The 23,621-nt window shown below is 41.8% G+C and overlaps 1 protein-coding gene across 1 annotated transcript; it reads left to right on the top strand.

The window, feature by feature from the left end:
• The first annotated feature begins 387 nt into the window (after positions 1-387).
• On the top strand, positions 388-22,903 carry mmp20b (matrix metallopeptidase 20b (enamelysin)). The gene is given in 25 exon segments (XM_024134508.2): positions 388-550; positions 3,596-3,840; positions 4,426-4,574; positions 4,812-4,937; positions 5,066-5,227; positions 5,394-5,565; positions 5,665-5,798; positions 6,235-6,391; positions 6,510-6,613; positions 6,707-6,806; positions 13,512-13,663; positions 13,873-13,968; positions 14,108-14,186; positions 14,509-14,651; positions 14,956-15,037; positions 16,629-16,726; positions 16,729-16,864; positions 17,095-17,237; positions 17,328-17,357; positions 17,360-17,440; positions 17,528-17,689; positions 17,784-17,976; positions 18,090-18,177; positions 18,179-18,227; positions 22,741-22,903. Coding segments are annotated over 25 exon segments (3,126 nt in total). The 5' UTR covers positions 388-409; the 3' UTR covers positions 22,845-22,903.
• Positions 22,904-23,621: the final 718 nt, after the last annotated feature.

The following is a 23,621-nucleotide window of genomic DNA, read 5'->3' as shown; positions in this document are numbered from 1 at the left end:
GGGTTAGCAACTTATTTCACTAACTGTCGACAGAAACTTGGGTCTTAGGGACTTATCCACGTCACAACATCAGCACAGAGTCATGGACATAGCTTGACAGAGAATATCATTAAGATATATCCTTTTAATATCAATTTCAGTAGTCAAAGGGAAACATATCATACAGTATTATCATACTATATAAAAACGTCAATGAAATATTACATTTGATATGATTTTTTATGCATTTTGTCTCTCCCTTTGCTCTAACTAAACCCCTCCCTATTTCCATACTGCTGTTTGAGGCTTCCATGGCTTTGGCAGAGTGAGTATGACTCATAATAACCAGTTAAAAGGCTTTCCCATTAACCAGGACTTGCTACTCTATGCAAACTAGCCCCACTTCAATCCTGTGTGGTTACTATTAGAAATGCATCTTCTGTTCTGTTGGACCTGTGTTCTGGTCTTGGTTCTGCCTGGTCCATGTTCTACAGCTCCTACATCTATTCCTGAAGAAGAGGTCACGGCACTCCTCACAGGACAGACCCAAGAGGACCTAAACCTGGCCACAGTAAGTGTATAATTGAATGAGTTAAATTACAAAATTACAGACATTTGACAAGGACTGCATGTTACATTGTTTACTGTACGTAAAAATGCACTTTTTAAATAACATGTTAACGTTTGACTGCGGATGACTGCGGATGTGGAAAAACTATATCATCCACATGTATTGATCACATTTTTACAAATACTTTAGAACTTTGTTCTAAAGATGTATCTGTACCCATTGGATGCAGTGATCACAATATAGTGGCTATATCACAGAAAGTAAAGGCTCCAAAAGCTAGTGTATAAAATTGTGTATAAGATTTTTCAATTATTGATAAACATACACCTGTTAAGAAACTGACTCTTAGAACTGTTAAGGCTCCATGGATTGATAAGGAATTGAAAAACTTTTGGTTGAAAGAAATGAGGCAAATGGAGTGGCTAAGGAGTCTGGCTGCACATCTGACAGGCTGACTTACTGCAAATTGAGAAATGTTGTGACTAAACTCAAAAATAATAATAATCTGTATTATGAAGCCAAGATCAATGATATAAACAATGACAGAAAATTATTTTGTGCAGAAAGATACATTCACCTCATACTTTCATCGAATCAGATCATTGAATCAAATCACTTCAACTTAGATGGAAAGCTACTGAGGATGGTAACTGAATCTATAGCCAGTATTAGCCACTCCTATCTGTCATATCTTTAATCTGAACCTACAGAAAAGTGTCAGGCCTGGAGGGAAGCCAAAGTCATTCCTCTACCCAAGAATGGTAAAGCTGCCTTTACTGGTTCTAATAGCTGACATATCAGTTTGCTGCTAGCTCTTAGCAAATTGTGTTTGACCAAATACAATACTATTTCTATTTAAACAAATTAACAACAGCCATTCAGCATGCTTATAAAGAAGGGCACTCAACATGTACTACACTGAAACAAATGACTTATTATTGGTTGAAAGAAAGTGATAACAAGAAGATTGTGGTAGCTGTACTGTTAGTTTTCAGTGCAACCTTTGATATTATTGACCATGACCTGTTGTTGAAAAAACATACGTGTTATGGCTTTTCAACCTCTGCCATATTGTGGATTCAGATCTATCTATATCTCTCTCTCTCTCTCTCTCTCTCTCTCTCTCTCTCTCTCTCTCTCTCTCTATCTATCTATCTATCTAATAGAAGAGAGAGTGTGTTCTTTAATGGAAGCTTCTCTAATTTTGAACATGTAAAGTGTTGTGTTCCGCAGGGCAGCTCTCTTGGGCCTCTACTCTTTTCTATTTTTACCAATGACCTGCCACTGGCATTAAACAAAGCCTGTGTGTCCATGTATACTGATAATTCAACCCTATACTTGTCAGCAATGACAGCTAGTGAAATCACTGCAACCCTAAACAAAGAGTTGCAGTCAGTTTTAGAATGGGTGGCCATTAATAAACTGGTCCTGAACATCTCTACAACTAAGAGCAATGTATTTGGTATAAGTCATTCCCTAAGTTCTAGACCTCAGCTGAATGTCTCAATGAATGGTGTGGCTGTTGAGCAAGTTGAGGAGACTAAATTATTTGGTGTTACCTTAGATTGTAAACTGTCATGAGCAAAACATATTGATTCAATGGTTGTAAAGATTTCTGTCTAATGTGCTGGGGGTGTGTTGATATTATGTAACACATAATATCCTATCTCACAGTTTTGATTCATGACCCTGCAAATATTTCCTAAATGTTATCCTTACAGGCAACCTAATACATTGGACTACATTCAACATGTTATAATTAGTAAGTAAAAGTCCTGCAGGCTCTAGTTTTATCTTATCTTGATTATTGTCCAGTCATATGGTCAAGTTCTGCAAAGAAAGACCTAGTTAATCTACAGTTGGCCCAGAAGAGAGCGGTATGTTTTGCTCTTCAAAGTAATCAGAGGGCTAATATCAATACTATGCATGCCAGTCTCTCTTGGCTAAGAATTGAGMAAAGATTTACTGCATTGTTTCTTGTTTTTATAAGAAACAATTTGTTGGAAATTTCAAATTGATTGAATATTGAACTTACACAGCACTGACACACACACTTACCCCATCAGACATGCCACCAGGGATCTGTTCACAGTACCCAGATCCAAAACAAATTCAAGGAAACGTACAATATTATACAGAACCATGATTGCATGGAACTCCCTTCCATCTCATATAGTGAGAGCAACAGCAAACCTGGTTTCAAAAAACGAATAAAGCAACACCTCAGGCACAATGCCTCTCCCCCATGTGACCTACTTTTTGTGTGTATGTACTGACGTGTAACTGATAGATGCACACACACACACGCACACACATGCACACATGTCAGCGTTTTTAAAAGTATGTAAATTGTAAAGTCTTTTGTATTTTTCGTTATGTGTCAGACCCCAGTAAGACTAGCTGTCACCATTGCCGTTGGCTAATGGTGATCCTAATAAAATCCCCCCCAAAATACTGTAAAGACAATGTGTGAGATATTGAGATAATCTTTTTTTATCCTTTTTTGTTGTCGTGGGTGGGAGGCGGAGCTAAACACAATTACCTCAGAATGTACATGCCCTCACAATCAAGCACAGTATATGTTCCAAGATTGGCAAGGCAAGGCTCCAAAATAAATCTGTTTTTAATTTAGAATGTAAATGTGATATGCACTGTGGGACCATTAAACTGCAGGATAATTGTGATTATTTCAAGGTTGCGTCTGAACAAATCCTATATTTATTTTATGGATTTGAGCAAACTATACATTATTGCTGAACCACAGACGTAAAATGATGTTTGAGCATTAATGGTTCTGCTATGCCAAGTCTCACGCAACAGTTGTGCTAGAATATCAGAACTAGAAAGAATGGGGAAAATAATATGAACCCTTTGCCTCCAATTCCCTATAAAGTTTGTCCTTGGTACAGTGTTTCCACATGTCTAGTGTTTACAACAAGAAGTTGTAACAAAGTGTTTGAGTCCTTACTCAGTCAGCACAATATTGATTTAAGATGTTACGCTATATGATAGTGAGACACTACAGAAGCTTTCATCTGTTCTCAGGAGTACCTCTGGCATTATTACAACCTGAAGAAAGAGCAACCTTTGGCTCGGATCAAGAGGTACCTGCCCTCGTTCACCTCCAAGGTGAAGGACATGCAGAGCTTCTTTGGCCTCGACACCACAGGCAGTCTGGACTCTGAGACCCTGGAGGTGATGAGGACCCCTCGCTGTGGGGTCTCTGATGTGGAGGACTACAGTCACAACAACCGAGTCAACCGCTGGAACAACAACGTCATCACCTACAGGTAACAGTTAGCGGTTGGGTAAAATGCGGAACAACAACGTCATCACCTACAGGTAACAGTTAGCGGTTGGNTAACAGTTAGCGGTTGGGTAAAATGCGGAACAACAACGTCATCACCTACAGGTAACAGTTAGCGGTTGGGTAAAATGCGGAACAACAACGTCATCGCCTACAGGTAACATTTAGCGGTTGGGTAAAATGCGGAACAACAACGTCATCACCTACAGGTAACAGTTAGCGGTTGGGTAAAATGCGGAAGACACATTTCAGTTGAATCCATTCAGATGTACTACTGACTAGGTATCCCCCTTTCCCTATTCTTCTGAAATTAGATCCATGGCAACTGGAAGGCATGATATTATCACAGGATTTGTCTATTAGCTCACTGGAGGCTATAGCAGGTAGACTAGTGGTTAAGAGCATTGGGCCAGTAATCAAAAGGTTGCTGGTTCAAGTTCTGAGCCGACTAGTTAAAACATCTGCCAATGTGCCTTTGAGCAAGGCACTTAACTCTAATTGCTCCTGTAAGTGGCACTGGATAAGAGTGTCTTCTACATTTTTTAAATGTAATTGTTTGATCTTGTAGCATTGGCAGGTACACCAGTGATTTGCCTCACAGCACGGTGGACTCTCTGATCGAGTCGGCGCTCAGCGTCTGGGCCAGTGCCAGCACTCTGACCTTTGTCAGGTCACGCACACAGAGGGCCGACATCATGGTGGAGTTTGCTACCTTTGGTGGGTAACACCTATAGTGATCTTTCTAGATAACACTTTACATGAATATATACTTTATAAAGGGTTTATATACTTTGACTATTTATAGATTTACAGATACTTTATGAATCAATAATAAACATTTAACTTGCTGTTTGATGCTTCTAATACTCAGCTCCAAAACAAGGGAGTAGCAAAAACAATTGCTTTGACTCTGACATTTTGTTGTGTGTTTTCTCTAACCTCTGGGACATAAAGAGCACGGTGATGCTTACCCGTTTGATGGGTCTAAGGGCACTTTGGCACATGCCTTTGGCCCTGGAGAGGGAATTGGAGGCGATGCCCACTTTGACGATGATGAAACTTGGACGGCAGGGTCAAAGGGTATCCATTTTTATTTTACAGAATCATTTGAATTTTCTTCGATGTACTGATCAGTAGTTTACTTTTTTTTTAAACGAGAGAATGACCAAATAAACTGATTGTGCATGTTCCTGTTTGTGTGATTTCAGGGTTCAACCTGTATCTAGTGGCAGCCCATGAGTTTGGTCATTCCTTAGGCTTAAGGCACTCCCAAAACCCAGAGTCACTGATGTATCCTACATACAAATCCAGTCGCAGTTCACACAACCTGCTCTCCAAAGAGGACATAGCAATAATCAACTCACTTTACGGTAAGGAGGAGACCATTCAACAAATTCAAATTCTGAATCTAAGATTAGATCATACAGTAATGGCCTTTTGGCGCTTGTTTAAAAGTAGTGCACTATAGTGCATAGTGTATACATAGGGAATAGCAATTTCGGACACAGTCTAAATGTTTATTTTGGTGTGCCTTAGGTCCAAAAAACAGTCAGCCATATTACTACTCCAGACATGGCTGGAATCCACTTTACAACCCCTGGTTCCTGGGTTCCCACTTCCCTCTGATGATGCAGAACAAATGTTCAGCTGACCTGTCCTTTGATGCTGTCTCTACCCTGGGGGATGCCACCTTCTTTTTCAAAGACAAGTATGTCCATCCACCCTGTTGAAATGCCAATAGTATTGATGAATGAAAAGCAAACAAATCTGGGGTTCCAAATGTCATGTTTTTTCCCCCCTTCTGGAGGTATCTATGGATCAAGCACAACCAGCAATATGATATAAAAGAAGGTCCTATCAACAACTTCATGCCAAAGATTGAATCCAAAATTGATGCTGCCTTCTGGGTCCCTCGGCGATCCACTGCTTACCTGATTCATGGTACAGACATCGCCTACCATACTACCCCATCGTGGTTAACAGTGTGTAACAAATGTATAGGACTCATTTTCAGAAAATAAAGTGTATCAATCACACCTACCTTATTTGGCGGCCTATTTCAGCTGACCGGTTCTGCTCAGACACCCTGCTGCCGCTTGCTGCTACTGCTAGTATGTGTATCCTTCTTTTGCTCCCACCACCACCCCAGGCTCCACCTGTTAGGTTCTGTTTCCTACTGGGGGATTGGTATAGTCTACCGCGCTTCACTGCTTGTAAGTCCTTTTATATATTGACGCTTTGCTTGGGCAGTGAGCTACCCTGAATGAGGAGAGCCTATATCGCCAAGACTTGCATTATTAATAATTGAATAAAAGGTTAAACATATTTCTACATGGTGTTTCCTTTCTAACTATGAGCCATCCTCTGTTTGTTCCAGAATCCATGTACTGGACGGTGAAGGGTTCCATTGTGAAAGGCAAACCTAAACCCATCGGCAACTTTGGCTTCCCACCATGGGTCCAGAAAGTAGATGCAGCGGTACACATCGTAAAAACAGGACGCACGCTGTTCTTCATTCACGACATTTACTACAGGTGAGCCTGGCATTCTGAAACATCACCAGTGTACAGTCATTAGCCTACAGTACAAAATATCATCATAGCATATTGAATATATTGCAGAGAAACTGTATTGTGGACGTTGTTTTTTCAGTTATAATGAAAACCGAAGAGTGATGGATGCTGGATACCCACAGTACATCAGTGATGATTTCCAAGGGCTCAATACTACTATCGATGCAGCTGTCTACAAAGATGGTTAGCTACTGTTACATCACGACAACAAAGACTCAATTTGAACATCTAATTTTGTAAAACTCTTTCTAATGGTTACATTTTTGTTCATCCTAGGTGTCATCTACTTCTTCGTTGGACCACACGTGTACAAGTACGATTATACCCAGAAACAAGTTGTTGGAACTGAGAAAGCAAATACTTGGCTCGGATGCTAGTGAATTCATGGGAATTTAAATGTTTTTGTCCAAAATGCAATAAAGGTTATGCAAAGCTGTACAAAACTGTATGCATAATTATAACATGTTGAATTAAGTCCAATGTATTAGGTTGCCTGTAAGGATAACATTTAGTTAATATGTTCATGAATAAACTGTGAGACAAGAATGTGTTACATAATACCAACATACATTACATTAGACAGAAATGAATGGGTAAGTTTATATGGCTCATTTCATAAACATTGACTAGATCATATATTTCAGATCACACATCAGCAAGTGTGTTTGAGATTGTAATGAAGATATGAAACCAGTCCAAATACATTTAAACTACGTTTTCACAATTCCTGAAATGTAATCCTAGTAAAACGTCCATGTCTTAGGTCAGTTAGGATCACCACTTAATTTTAAGAATGTGAAATGTCAGAATAATAGTAGAGAGAAGGATTTATTTCAGCTTTTATTTCTTTCATCACATTCCCAGTGGGTCAGAAGTTTACATACACTCAATTAGTATTTGGTAGCATTGCCTTTAAATTGTTTAACTTGGGTGTAACGATCGTCTGTTGAAGAAGGTGTGGACCAAAGCGCAGCGTGGTAAGTGTTCATGCTTTTTTTATTAAAACTGAACACTGAGACAAAATAACAAAAATAGTACAACACGAAACAGTTCTGTCTGGTGCAGACACAAAACAGAAAACTACCCACACAAACCATGTGGGAAAAAGCTACTTACGTATGGTTCTCAATCAGAGAGAACGATAGACAGGTGCCTCTGATTGAGAACCACACCCGGCCAAACAACAAAGAAATACAAAACTTAGAAAATGAACATAGAATGCCCACCCAAATCACACCCTGACCAAACCAAAATAGAGACATAAAAAGCTCTCTACGGTCAGGGCGTGACATTGGGTCAAACGTTTCAGGTAGCCTTCCACAAACTTCCCACAATAAGTTGGGTGAATTGGGGTAACCGAGTCAGGTTTGTAGGCTTCCTTGCTCGCACATGCTTTTTTAGTTCTGCCCACAAATGTTCTATAGAATTGAGGTTAGGGCTTTGTGATGGCGTCTCCAATACCTTGACTTTGTTGTCCTTAAGCCATTTTTCCACAACTTTGGAAGTATGCTTGGGGTCATTGTCCATTTGGAAGACCCATTTGCGACCAAGCTTTAACTTCCTGACTGATGTCTTGAGATGTTGCTTCAATATATCCACATAATTTTACCTCCTCATGATGCCATCTATTTTGTGAAGTGCACTAGTCCCTCCTGCAGCAAAGCACCCCCACAACATGGTGTTCTTCAGCTTGCAAGCATCCCCCTTTTTCTTTCAAACATAATGATGGTCATTATGGCCAAACAGTTCTATTTTTGTTTCATCAGACCAGAGGACATTTCTCCAAAAAGTACAATCTTTGTCCCCATGTGCAGTTGCAAATCGTAGTCTGGCTTTTTTATTTCGGTTTTGGAGCCGTGGCTTCTTCCTTGCTGAGCAGCCTTTCAGGTTATGTCGATATAGGACTCGTTTTACTGTGGATATAGATACTTTTGTGCCTGTTTTCTCCAGCATCTTCACAAGGTCCTTTGCTGTTATTATGGGATTGATTTGCACTAATCGCACCAAAGTCTCCTTCCTGAGCAGTATGACGGCTGCGTGTTCACATGGTGTTAATACTTGCATACTATTGTTTGTACAGATGAACGTGGTACCTTCAGGTGTATGGAAATTGCTCCCAAGGATGAACCAGACTTGTGGCGGTCTACAATTTTTTTCTGAGGTCTTGTCTGATTTCTTTTGATTTTCCCATGATGTCAAGCAAAGAGGCACTGAGTTTGAAGGTAGGCCTTGAAATACTTCCACAGGGCCACCTCCAATTGACTCAAACGATGTCAATTAGCCTATCAGAAGCTTCTAAAGCCATGACATCATTTTCTGGAATTTTCCAAGCTATTTAAAGGCACAGTCAACTTAGTGTACGTAAACTTCTGACCCACTGGAATTGTGATACAGTGAAATAATCTGTCTGTAAACAATTGTTGAAAAAATTACTTGAGTCATGCCCAAAGTAGATGTCCTAACTGACTTGCCAAAACTATAGTTTGTTAACAAGAAATTTGTGGAGTGGTTGAAAAACTAGTTTTAATMACTCCAACCTAAGTGTATGTAAACTTCTGACTTCAACTGTACTTGATAACCAAAGTAACAATCCCAGCATTGGCAGATAGGGCCATAAGACACCCTTTAAGTCCTGTTTCATACTCTTAAGACCTATATATAGTTCAGGGCTTTCTATAGAAAAATTATTCCTACCACACACCTCATGGTAATAGTGGCAGCAACTGCAGGTTTGAAGACTTTGAAACCACGTGATTCACCACAGACCTTAAGCATGCTCCTATCTATAAAGCCATGGGCTAAAATGTAAAGAGCTTGTTCATTTAAAGATGGAGCGGCTGTGGCTCTGGATCCATGTGCTGTGTATTCTAGTGCTCACAGACCTGGTGTGGACATTACCCATTTATGGAACAATGGTCAAGGCCTGAGGACATGGAACTGGCTGAGTTTTGTGTCTTCATCCACTCTTTTGAAAATCTTCTGGAAAATAGTTAAAAAACTGTATTGGAGTACATTGATTGTTTTGACTAATTCCTCAAGGTATTGCAATTCTAGTTATTTTCTGTTTTTCAATGGTAAAAGTTGAGTATACTTACAGTAGGAGGTGCACTTTAGGACAACTAAAAGTTATGGCTACTTTTGATCAAGCAAAAGCTGTTTTCTGGATAGGGATGGTGCCAGGTTTCCTCCAGACGTGACGCTTGTCATTCAGGCCAAAGAGTTCAATCTTCAAATCAAATCAAATTTTATTTGTCACATACACATGGTTAGCAGATGTTAATGCGAGTGTAGCGAAATGCTTGTGCTTCTAGTTCCGCAAAGCAGTAATAACCAACGAGTAATCTAACCTAACAATTCCACAACTACTACCTTATACACACAAGTGTAAAGGAAAAGAATATGTACATAAAGATATATGAATGAGTGATGGTACAGAACGGCATAGGCAAGATGCAGTAGATGGTATAGAGTACAGTATATACATATGAGATGAGTAATGTAGGGTATATAAACATAAAGTGGCATAGTTGAAAGTGGCTAGTGATACATGTATTACATAAAGATGGCAAGATGCAGTAGATGATATAGAGTACCAGTATATACATATACATATGAATGAGTAGTGTAGGGTATGTAAACATTATATTAAGTGGCATTGTTTAAAGTGGCTAGTGATACATTTTACATACATTTCCATCAATTCCATTATTAAAGTGGCTGGGGTTGAGTCAGTATGTTGGCAGCGGCCACTAAATGTTAGTGGTGGCTGTTTAACAGTCTGATGGCCTTGAGATAGAAGCTGTTTTTCAGTCTCTCGGTCCCTGCTTTGATGCACCTGTACTGACCTCGTCTTCTCGATGATAGCGGGGTGAACAGGCAGTGGCTCGGGTGGTTGTTGTCCTTGATGATCTTTATGGCCTTCCTGTGACATCGGGTGGTGTAGGTATCCTGGAGGCGGTAGTTTGCCCCCGGTGATGCGTTGTGCAGACCTACTACCCTCTGGAGAGCCTTACGGTTGTGCGGAGCAGTTGCCGTACCAGGCGGTGATACAGCCCGACAGGATGCTCTCGATGGTGCATCTGTAGAAGTTTGTGAGTGCTTTTGGTGACAAGCCGAATTTCTTCAGCCTCCTGAGGTTGAAGAGGCGCTGCTGCGCCTTCTTCACAACGCTGTCTGTGTGGGTGGACCAATTCAGTTTGTCCGTGATGTGTACACCGAGGAACTTAAAACTTACTACCCTCTCCACTACTGTCCCGTCGATGTGGATAGGGGGGTGCTCCCTCTGCTGTTTCCTGAAGTCCACAATCATCTCCTTTGTTTTGTTGACGTTGAGTGTGAGGTTATTTTCCTGACACCACATCCGAGGGCCCTTACCTCCTCCTGTAGGCCTTCGTCGTTGTTGGTAATCAAGCCTACCACTGTAGTGTCGTCCGCAAACTTGATGATTGAGTTGGAGGCGTGCATGGCCACGCAGTCGTGGGTGAACAGGGAGTACAGGAGAGGGCTCAGAACGGACCCTTGTGGGGCCCCAGTGTTGAGGATCAGCGGGGTGGAGATGTTGTTACCTACCCTCACCACCTGGGGGCGGCCCGTCAGGAAGTCCAGTACCCAGTTGCACAGGGCGGGGTTGAGACCCAGGGTCTCGAGCTTGATTACGAGTTTGGAGGGTACTATGGTGTTAAATGCTGAGCTGTAGTCGATGAACAGCATTCTCACATAGGTATTCCTCTTGTCCAGATGGGTTAGGGCAGTGTGCAGTGTGGTTGCGATTGTAGGTCTGTGGACCTATTGGGTCGGTAAGCAAATAGGAGTGGGTCTAGGGTGTCAGGTAGGGTGGAGGTGATATGGTCCTTGACTAGTCTCTCAAAGCACTTCATGATGACGGAAGTGAGTGCTACGGGGCGGTAGTCGTTTAGCTCAGTTACCTTAGCTTTCTTGGGAACAGGAACAATGGTGGCCCTCTTGAAGCATGTGGGAACAGCAGACTGGGATAAGGATTGATTGAATATGTCCMTAAACACACCAGCCAGCTGGTCTGCGCATGCTCTGAGGACGTGGCTGGGAATGCCGTCTGGGCCTGCAGCCTTGCGAGGTTTAACACGTTTAAATGTTTTACTCACCTCGGCTGCAGTGAAGGAGCCCGCAGGTTTTGGTAGCGGGCCTTGTCAGTGGCACTGTATTGTCCTCAACGCGAGCAAAAAAGTTATTTAGTCTGTCTGGGAGCAAGACATCCTGGTCTGCGACGGGGCTGGTTTTCTTTTTGTAATCCGTGATTGACTGTAGACCCTGCTACATACCTCTTGTGTCTGAGCTGTTGAATTGCGACTCTACTTTGTCTCTATACTGGCACTTAGCTTGTTTGATTGCCTTGCGGAGGGAATAGCTACACTGTTTGTATTCGGTCATGTTTCCGGTCACCTTGCCCTGGTTAAAAGCAGTGGTTCGAGCTTTCAGTTTCACGCGAATGCTGCCATCAATCCACGGCCATCAATCCATCAATCTTGGTTTCATCAGACCAGAGAATCTTGTTTCTCATGGTCTGAGAGTCTTTAGGTGCCTTTGGGCAAACTCAGAGCGGGCTGTCATGTGCCTTTTACAGAGGAGTGGCTTCCGTCTGGCCACTCTACCATAAAGGCCTGATTGGTGGAGTGCTTCAGAGATGGTTGTCCTTCTGGAAGGTTCTCCCATCTCCACAGAGGAACTCTAGAGCTCTGTCAGAGTGACCATCGGGTTCTTGGTCACCTCCCTCACCAAGGCCCTTCTCCCCTGATTGCTCAGTTTGGCCAGGTGGCCAGCTCTAGGAAGAGTCTTGGTGGTTCCAAACTTCTTCCATTGAAGAATGATGGAGGCCACTGTGTTCTTGGGGACCTTAAATGCTGTAGAACTTTTTTGGTACCCTTCACCAGATCTGTGCCTCGACACAATCCTGCGGACAATTCCTTCAACTTCATGGCTTGGTTTTTGCTCTGACATGCACTGTCAACTGTGGGAACTTATATAGACAGGTGTGTGCCTTTCCAAATAATGTCCAAACATTTTAATTTACCACATCTCAAGGATGGTAAATGGAAACAGGATGCACCTGAGCTCAATGTCGAGTCTCATAGCAAAGGGTCTGAATACTTATGTAAAAAAGCTATTTCTGTTTTTTAATTGTAATAAATTTGCATAACTTTCTAAAAACCTGTTTTCACTTTGTCATTTTGGGGTATTGTGTGTAGATTGCTGAGGATTAAATTTTTTAAAATACATTTTAGCATAAGGCTGTAACGTAACAAAATGTGGAAAAAGTCAAGGTGTCTGAATACTTTCCGAAAGCACTGTCACTTCCCAAAACAGACTTTCATATGTTTTAACTGCAGGGAATTACACTGAGTGTACAAATCATTAGGATCATGACATAGACTGACCAGGTGAATCCAGGTGAAAGCTATGATCCCTTATTGATGTCACTTGTTAAATCCACTTCAATCAGTGTAGATGAATGGGAGGAAACAGGTAATGAAGGATTTTTAAACCTTGAGACAATTGAGACATGGATTGTGTATGTGTGCCATTCAGAGGGTGAATGGGCAAGACTAAAGATTTAAGTGCCTTTGAACGGGGTATGGTAGTAGGTGCCAGGCGCACCGGTTTGAGTGTGTCAAGAACTGCATCGCTTCTGGATTTTTCACGCTCAACAGTTTCCCGTGTGTATCAAGAATAGTCCACCACCCAAAGGACATCCAGCCAACTTGACACAACTGTGGGAAGCGTTGGAGTCAACATGGGCCAGCATCCCTGTGGAATTCTTTCGACACCATGTAGAGTCCACGCCCCGATAAATTGAGGCTGTTCTGAGGGTAAAGGGGGTGCAACTCAATATTAGGAATCTGTTCCTAATGTTTGAACATTCAGTGTATAAGAGGAATTACATAATACACAACATTAACAAAGTTATCATAACTTCACAGTTTTGTTTCATCACTGAATTGCAACAATCAATACCTGCCAATAGATGACCAACTCACTGGATATAACTAGTCATATTTCTTTTAGGTTGCTTCATGCTTTTCTGTGTTTTCTGTGTGCCAATGACCAGCAGGATTGCTCAGTACACCCCTGACCTTACAAGGGAAGAGGTGGATACCTCATTCCGTTTGGCCCTGAAAATCTGGAGTGACGCGGCCCCACTGAAATTCATCAATGTCAACCACGACAAGGCAGACATTGTCCTCTCCTTCGCAAGAAAGAGTATTCTGACCCTAAATCAGTCTCTGTTCAGTTCAGTGTAGTTTCTAATAGAGGTGGTAGAGAATGTGTGTGGCTGCATGTGACATTTTAATTGCGCTATAATTATATACTTACTGGAGCCAGTTTCCAGGTACATGACTGTTAGTACATCTCTCTCCATCTATCCATCGTAGCTCATGGAAACTTCTTTCCCTTTGATGGCCCAACAGGTGTTCTGGCTCACGCCTTCAAGCCAAGGGAGTGCATGGGTGGAGACGTGCACTTTGACAAGGATGAAATCTGGACAATGGGGCATTGCAACCTAGGTAGGGCCACTGCTCCAAGCATAACATGAGGATCTGAATTGTTTTTATAAAACACAATAAAATAGGATTTCAAATATGATTATAGACAAATAAACATTTTCTCATTGGATGTTGTTTTAGGTTGTTCACCATGAGTCAGGCCACTACCTTGGTCTCTCCCATTCCAAAGACCCCTCATCTCTCATGTACCCCAACTACAAGTATTACAATGGAGCACAGTACACACTGCCATGAGGTGACGCGCTGGGACTCCAGCAGTTGAGTTYAAATCACCATAGTTATCACATGGTCCATTTTTGGTGGATTTCTATCTAAACATTGGAGACTTTGCTTTTATTTCCAAGGCAAGACAGTCAGAAAACAGGATCCACCTAACCTTCCTAAGAAGTGCGATCCCAACTTCTCTGTTGATGCAGTGGCAGTGTTCGGGAAGGAGATAGTTCTCTTTAAAAAACATGTAAAGGAGTTTTGAATTATGCAATATGATTTCTGTAGTATAAATTCTTATTTGCCCCAACACAGCGGTTTGTTTCCCTCCAGGTACATGTGGTTGAGGACAACATGGACGACATACTGGAACTGTCTGAGAGAGGGCCCCAGCAGCACATACCTTCCCAGCATCAACTCTCCTGTGGGTGCGGCCGATGACATCTCTGCCAAAGGCGTTGCATATGTCTTCACTGGTAATGTGCAGTCGGATCGCCTCAAAGGCCTCACTTAGGCCTCGCAGCATGACAAGGCTAGATTTGAAACAGAAAACTGTTTCAAAGAACAACTGGACCTAAATTATAGCCCTATGTCAAAAATGTCGCACCTCATGCAAGAAACTCACAAAGCTTATTGCCATCTGGCAGTTCTTGTGGTATGGTTTTCATCGTGTTCCAAAGGCAGTGGCGGTGCTCTGTGTTTCAGGTCCTAAGTACTGGGTGGTTTGACAGCTTAAGATGAAAAGCCACTTTGGCTCCATATATGACTATGTATTCCCAGTCAGAGTAAGGAACATTGACGCTGCTGTTCATATCAGTGAATATGGAAAAACCGTATTCTTCATAGGACACGATTACTACAGGTAAACACAGTCTCTAACAAAATGTTTTTGGGTAAATGACAAACATAAAGTGAATGGTAATTACAGTATAATACAGTATTCTGGTGCAGAAAATATAATGTTTCCAAACGTCCACTGTTTTGGTAAGAGCAGTATGTCTTGACTGTTGCAGTGTTTGATGAATAGGCATTCCAGCTCCTGAGAGGCAAAGACTGCCATCTAGTGTTTAACAATGAGACATGTTAGAAAGCAACTGCACATAAGCAATCCATCATTTATAAGTTCAATGTTTATTTTTTATACAATGTATAGATACGATGAACACAGACGTTCATCAGACTGGCCAGGTATTGGGAGGAGTGTTGATGCTGCATTTGAGTTACAAGGTAGCCTATAAAACAGTTTGCCATGTCACCTTGCCTTCAATTGCATACATTTTGATATCATGACACATTTGTGTTATTTTGATTACTAGGCCCACTTTAACAAAACATTATCATGTTTTCTCATCAACAGGTACTATCTACCTCTTCAGTGGAAAAAAAGCATACAACTATGACTACAGACAGAACCGGGAGCTGAGTCGAATCCTAGCAAATGCATGGCTGGGCTGCTAACATATCTGTCAAAGACACTAGACGTAACCCTACACTCCTTCATGAAAAGGAATACTACTTACAGACATTTTACATTTAAGTCATTTAGCAGACGCTCTTATCCAGAGCACCTCACCTTGCATGAACCAAGATAACTCATCAGTTGAATGTTGATGACAGTGTTGCAAGATGTTAAATTACATCATCAAGCAACCATCTTCAAGGCCAGTTCACTTAAATCCCAGTGGTATCTTTCTGTATGTGTACAGAACATAAAATACAAATGTATTAATTGTATTATAATGTAGTAATATGTTACAATTTTGAATTGTATTTCAATAAAAAAGGTATTTAGAAGTTTGAATGTTAATAGATGTGCTTCCATTGACTGATCAAAGATATTCAAACTAACCACTGTATTATCCTGACAATGTGTACCTACAGTATGCCTAAACCTCACCGTAACAATCACCCCAAACTCTACGCACCACCTCCAAAAATGTTATCAGGAGGACGATCCCTCTTCCTTGAGAATAGGGGCTTGTCCTAACGTTTACAGCAATGTTCAACAGCACAAAGCCGACTTTGGCATCTCACTCATGTTCTGATTGGAACCATGTACACCACAGGTTGTTAGGGATCATATAAAAGAGAGTGTGGACAGGGCAGGGTGATKGAGAAAGAGAGGGTCTCCCCTCTCTGCATTACCACAGGTTTGTAAATTATGGGTCTTCCTATGGGTTCCGCGGTCCTGTTTCTGGCCTGTTTGGGTCTGTGTCAGGCTGCCCTCACCAGCACTCCAGAGGTCCAAACATCACCAGAGGACGACAAGACAGTTGCTGGGGTAATTTAGCATCACATGGCTCAGTGTGTTGCTACCCGTATTGTCAGTATTATCTCAGAATGAGGCGAGAAAATACTTGTTAGCCTACTTGTTATGCTTGTACTGTTTTGCATGAGAGTCCTAATAGGCATGATAGTTTAAAATGTTGTCTCTAATCCTCCTCCTACAACAGGTCTCAATACTACACAGATGTGGGGTTGACGAAATCAACTTCCCGAATTATTATCAAGCCTGACATTCACAAGAGCCTGGAGGCCATGTAGGCGTTCTTTGCCTGGAAGCCACTGGGGTTCTGGACAAAAACACTCTGGAGGTGATGAAAGAGTCCAGGTGTGGAGTGTCTGACATCAGCAGATATGGACACTTCCACAGGAAACCAAAATGGGAGAAGAGCACTGTCACCTACAGGTATAGTAAAAGCTCTTTAAGTGCATTAAGTTTGACAGCTAAAAATAAAGGAAAATAATATGGTATTCATGGATAATTGTTGATCATCTGCTGAAATGTCAAATCCGTTGTTACCCAGCCTGGGTCATTGTGCAATGCCTAGGTTGCACTGCACTGCAGGAGTAAAATGGGTCCCTTTAACTTGTCAGGTAATGTCAATGAGTGAGTGCTGAATGACTTGTGTTTAACAGAATCACTCAGTATACACCAGACCTGAGGCAGAGTGATGTAGATGCAACTATAGCCCAGGCCTTCCAAATCTACAGTGATGTAATCCCTCAAGACTTCAAACAGATCTACACTGCCGACATCATGATCCTCTTCAAGGGTTGATGTGAGTATGGACTATCACAATGGTATGGATTCAATACCATCTCTATACACTACTGACAAAATATCTTAAATCTCGCTTCTCCAAACACAGATCATGGGGACTTCTATCCTTTTGATGGCCGAATGGTGTCTTAGCCCTTGCCAACTCCCCTGGACGGGACACACACTTTGATGATGACGAAACCTGGACAATGAGCTAGAGGGGTGACCATCTGAACACACAACAATATTTAAAACATAGTGTTGCCCGATTCACTTATTCAACAGACTCACGTGTAATGTTGTCCTCAGGAGTGAATCTGCAGTTGGTGGCGGCCCATGAGTTTGGTCACGCTCTGGGACTTGACCACTCCAGGGACAGGAGAGCTCTGATGTTCCCCACCTATCAGTATGTAAATACCAATGGATACACACTGCCTGGTGATGACAGACGTGGGGTCCAAGCCCTCAATGGTAATCAATCAATTTCTATAGAATAATTATGTTCACTACATGTGTTTTTTATTACTATCTTTATGGATTTTGTGCGGTGTGTGTTATCTTAAAGGTACCCGTACACCTCATATCAAGCCTACACCCAAGCCCGAACCCAAACCAGGACCAGAGCCAGAACCGGAGGAGCCAACAGAGAACCCCAAGCCAGACTCCAGACCCAAACCCAAAGACGAGCAGTGCAACCGGGACCTGGTGTTTGACGCAGCCTCCTCGATCAGGGGAGAACTGTACTTCTTCAAAAATGAGTGAGTTGGATCCTTGCAAACATTTCCAATGCAAGACAATTTTATCATTATCTTGTAAGAAAAGGCCTGTATGATTGCAACCTGTGTTTCAAGCTGATTCTCTGTCATTATAGGTACTACTGGCTGAAGAGCACGGCTGTCCAAGGAATTAGGCTGACTAAAGTGAGCTCGAGATGGGCTCAGATGAATGAAGTCCCAGCTAAATGCTGCCTATGAAGTCCCAGCTAAATATGTGGTATATCTGTTTGAAGGTACAGTAATGACAGGAATGTCAAAAGCACCAAAAAATGACAGCTAAATTTGATTTGTGTACTCCCACTCCCAAACTCTCTCTTCTACAAACAGTATTTCCTTCCTCCTCCATTCCTGCCATTATTGAAAGAGATCGTGATACCTCACATCTCAAAATAGGGCTACTTAATGTTAGATCCCTCACTTCAAAGGCAGTTATAGTCAATGAACTTGTCACGTTCTGACCATAGTTCTTGTGTGTTTTGCTTGTTTTAGTGTTGGTCAGGACGTGAGCTGGGTGGGCATTCTATGTTGTGTGTCTAGTTTGTCTGTTTCTATGTTTGGCCTAATATGGTTCTCAATCAGAGGCAGGTGTTTTGTGTTGTCTCTGATTGGGAATCATATATAGGTGGCTTGTTTTGTGTTGGGGTTTGTGGGTGGTTGTTTCCTGTCTTTGTGTTTTCTCTGCACCAGATAGGGCTGTATCGGTTTGCCACATTTGTTATTTTGTATCGTGTTTATCGTTTTATTAAACATGTTGAGCACTGGCTACGCTGCGTGTTGGTCCGATCCCTGATCCCTCTTCTCGTGAAGAGAGGGAAGGCTGCCGTTACAGAACGAATCACTAATCATAATCTTGATGTGATTGGCCTGACTGAAACATCGCTTAAGCCTGATGAATTTACTGTGTTAAATGAGGCCTCACCTCCTGGTTACACTAGTGACCATATCCCCCGTGCATCCCGCAAAGGCGGAGGTGTTGCTAACATTTACGATAGCAAAATTCAATTTACAAAACGTTTTTGTCTTTTGAGAAAAAGTCATGAAATCTATGAAGCCTACTCAATCCCTTTTTATAGCTACTGTTTACAGGCCTCCTGGGCCATATACAGCGTTCCTCACTGAGTTCCCTGAATTCCTATCGGACCTTGTAGTCATAGCAGATAATATTCACATTTTTGGTGATTTTAATATTCATATGGAAAAGTCCAAAAGGCTTTCGGAGCCATCATTGACTCAGTGGGTTTTGTCCAACATGTCTCTGGACATACTTACTCACTGTCACAGTCATACTCTGAACCTAGTTTTGTCCCATGGAATAAATGTTGTAGATCTTAATTTTTTTCCTCATAATCCTGGACTATCGGACCACCATTTTATTACGTTTGCAATCGCAACAAATAATCTGCTCAGACCCTAACCAAGGAGCATCAGAAGTCGTGCTATAAATTCTCAGACAACACAAAGATTCCTTGATGCCCTTCCAGACTCCCTCTGCCTACCCAAGGACGTCAGAGGACAAAAATCAGTTAACCACCTAACTGAGGAACTCAATTTAACCTTGCTCAATACCCTAGATGCAGTTGCACCCCTAAAAACTAAAAACATTTGTCATAAGAAACTAGCTCCCTGGTATACAGAAAATACCCGAGCTCTGAAGCAAGCTTCCAGAAAATTGGAACGGAAATGGCGCCACACCAAACTGAAAGTCTTCCGACTAGCTTGGAAAGACAGTACTGTGCAGTATCGAAGAGCCCTCACTGCTGCTCGATCATCCWATTTTTCRAACTTAATTGAGGAAAATAAYAARAATCCMKAATMTATTTTTGATACTGTCGCWYAGCTAACTAAAAAGCAGCATTCCCCAAGTGAGGATGGCTTTCACTTCAGCAGTAATAAATTCATGAACTTCTTTGAGGAAAAGATCATGATCATTAGAAAGCAAATTACGGACTCCTCTTTAAATCTGCGTATTTCTCCAAAGCTCAGCTGTCCTGAGTCTGCACAACTCTAGGATCAAGAGAGACACTCAAGTGTTTAAGGACTATATCTCTTGACACAATGATGAAAATTATCATGGCCTCTAAACCTTCAAGCTGCATACTGGACCCTATTCCAACTAAACTACTGAAAGAGCTGCTTCCTGTGCTTGGCCCTCCTATGTTGAACATAATAAACGGCTCTCTATCCACCGGATGTGTACCAAACTCACTAAAACTGGCAGTAATAAAGCCTCTTTTGAAAAAGCCAAACCTTGACCCAGAAAATATAAAAAACTATCGGCCTATATCGAATCTTCCATTCCTCTCAATTTCTTTTGAAAAAGCTGTTGCGCAGCAACTCACTGCCTTCCTGAAGACAAACAATGTATACGAAATGCTTCAGTCTGGTTTTAGACCCCATCATAGCACTGAGACTGCACTTGTGAAGGTGGTAAATGACCTTTTAATGGCGTCAGACCGKGGCTCTGCATCTGTCCTCGTGCTACTAGACCTTAGTGCTGCCTTTGATACCATCGATCACCACATTCTTTTGGAGAGACTGGAAACCCAAATTGGTCTACACGGACAAGTTCTGGCCTGGTTTAGATCTTATCTGTCGGAAAGATATCAGTTTGTCTCTGTGAATGGTTTGTCCTCTGACAAATCAACTGTACATTTCGGTGTTCCTCAAAGTTCCGTTTTAGGACCACTATTGTTTTCACTATATATTTTACCTCTTGGGGATGTCATTCGAAAACATAATGTTAACTTTCACTGCTACGCGGATGACACACAGCTGTACATTTCAATGAAACATGGTGAAGCCCCAAAATTGCCCTCGCTAGAAGCCTGTGTTTCAGACATAAGGAAGTGGATGGCTGCAAACMTTCTACTTTTAAACTCGGACAAAACAGAGATGCCAGAATTTCTAAGCAAACAGCTGGAGGCAGGGCTTTCTCTTATAGAGCTCCATTTTTATGGAATGGTCTGCCTACCCATGTGAGAGACGCAGACTCGGTCTCAACTTTTAAGTCTTTACTGAAGACTCATCTCTTCAGTGGGTCATATGATTGAGTGTAGTCTGGCCCAGGAGTATGAAGGTGAACGGAAAGGCTCTGGAGCAACGAACCACCCTCGCTGTCTCTCCCCTCTCTCCACTGGGATTCTCTGCCTCTAACCCTATTACAGGGGCTGAGTCACTGGCTTACTGGTGCTCTTTCATGCCATCCCTAGGAGGGGTGCGTCAATTGAGTGGGTTGAGTCACTGACGTGATCTTCCTGTCMGGGTTGGCGCCCCCCCTTGGGTTGTGCCGTGGCGGAGATCTTTGTGGGCTATACTCGGCCTTGTCTCAGGATGGTAAGTTGGTGGTTGAAGATATCCCTCTAGTGGTGTGGGGGCTGTGCTTTGGCAAGGTGGGGTTATATCCTTCCTGTTTGGCCCTGTCCGGGGCTATCATCCGATGGGGCCACAGTGTCTCCTCACCCCTCCTATCTCAGCCTCCAGTATTTATGCTGCAGTAGTTATTTGTCGGGGGGCTAGGGTCAGTTTGTTATATCTGGAGTACTTCTCCTGTCTTATACGGTGTCCTGTGTGAATTTAAGTATGCTCTCTCTAATTCTCTCTTTCTTTCGCTCTCTCGGAGGACCTGAGCCCTAGGACCATGCCTCAGGACTACCTGGCATGATGACTCCTTGCTGTCCCCAGTCCACCTGGCCGTGCTGCTGCTCCAGTTTCAACTGTTTTGCCTGCGGCTATGGAACCCTGACCTGTTCACCGGACGTGCTACCTGTCCCAGACCTGCTGTTTTCAACTCTCTAGAGACAGCAGGAGGGGTAGAGATACTCTTAATGATCGGCTATGAAAAGCCAACTGACATTTACTCCTGAGGTGCTGACTTGCTGCACCCTCGACAACTATTGTGATTATTATTATTTGACCATGCTGGTCATCTATGAACATTTGAACATCTTGGCCATGTGCTGTTATAATCTCCACCCGGCACAGCCAGGAGAGGACTGGCCACCCCTTTTAGCCTGGTTCCTCTCTAGGTTTTTTCCTAGGTTTTGGCTTTTCTAGGGAGTTTTTCCTAGCCACCGTGCTTCTACACCTGCATTGCTTTGCTGTTTGGGGTTTTAGGCTGGGTCTCTGTACAGCACTTTGAGTTATCAGCTGATGTAAGAAGGGCTATATAAATAAATTTGATTTGATTTGGTCTCATATTTCCACATGTGACAAATACAGTGCCTTGCAAAAGTATTRATCCCCCTTGGCATTTTTTCCGATGTTGTTGCATTACAACCTGTAATTTAAATGGATTTATATTTGATTTTCATGTAATGGACATACACAAAATAGTCCAAATTAGTGAAGGAAAAAAAAAAACTGAAAAGTGGTGCGTGCATATGTATTCACCCCTTTGCTATGAAGCCCCTAAATAAGATCTGGTGCAACCAATTACCTTCAGAAGTCACATTATTAATTAAATAAAATCCACCTGTGTGGATTATAAAATGCAAATGCAAATTAATTACTTAAAAATCATACAATGTGATTTTCTGGATATTTGTTTTAGATTCCGTCTCTCACAGTTGAAGTGTACTTATGATAAAAATTACAGACCTCTACATGCTTTGTAAGTAGGAAAACCTGCAAAATCGGCAGTGTATCAAATACTTGTTCTCCCCACTGTACATGAGTTTATAAAGCCTTCAGCACAACATTTGCTCTGGACAAAACTTTTGCTGATGAAGCCAATGTTTCTTCCTATAGGTTACCTTTACTTCTCAGATGGTCCAAGGCAGAGTGAGTACTATCTGGCGTACAAACGGGTGATTGGTGTTCTTCTGAACTACGGCTGGCTGGATTGCTACTAAGATACTACTACTACTACTACTACTACTATTGATAATACGATTTAGTTAATACGATTTAGTTATGAACATTCTATATGTTCCTGCAAAAAAATTACAAACTGCAGTATTTCGCTAATTTTCTATCTCTGTAAATAATTGCAAAACTGTTGTAGGCTTACTACTGTGATTCTTGCTTGTCTATCACTACAAAACAAGGGAAAGCTATTATAGAGTGTATGTCTACTTTGATATTCATCCATAAATATGAATATGTGTATGGGCTCATGTATGGGCTCATCTCTAATTTTGACTCCCTGTCAAAATAAAATTGAAATGCAATAAATAAGTGATTGCTGTATTTGATTTATATCAAATTACGTGCATATAACTGTTGGGTATGTGTATAATAGATCAAGGGTTGTTCGTCTATTTCTTCATTATTGTCAAACTCCTGTCAGCATAGCCTAGGGATTCAAATAAAAGTCAGATGTTGTGTAAGTCGACATGTTTACTGTACCTTCTGGCATTGGCAGGACTGCTGGCACTTGTTTGTTTCTCATTTGATCATATCTGTTGTCAGAGAGCAAGATTCGAGACGTTCATTGATAAAACATTTATCATTAAATAAATGCAATTGATACAAATATTGTTTAGTATTATTGTGAACGTAGCTCATACTCAGTTCCAACTACAGATACAGCATACTTGAGCACATCAGCTGTTGACAACAGGCTGCATAAAGAACTACATTTCCCAAAAATGTTTTAATGCAATTTAATGACAGGAAAGGCATGGTGC

The sequence above is a fragment of the Salvelinus sp. IW2-2015 genome, linkage group LG22 (assembly GCF_002910315.2).
Source record: "Salvelinus sp. IW2-2015 linkage group LG22, ASM291031v2, whole genome shotgun sequence".
NCBI classification, from domain to species: domain Eukaryota; kingdom Metazoa; phylum Chordata; class Actinopteri; order Salmoniformes; family Salmonidae; genus Salvelinus; species Salvelinus sp. IW2-2015.
The sequence above is the reverse complement of the archived record's forward strand: the minus strand, read 5'-3'. Positions and strand labels throughout refer to the sequence as shown.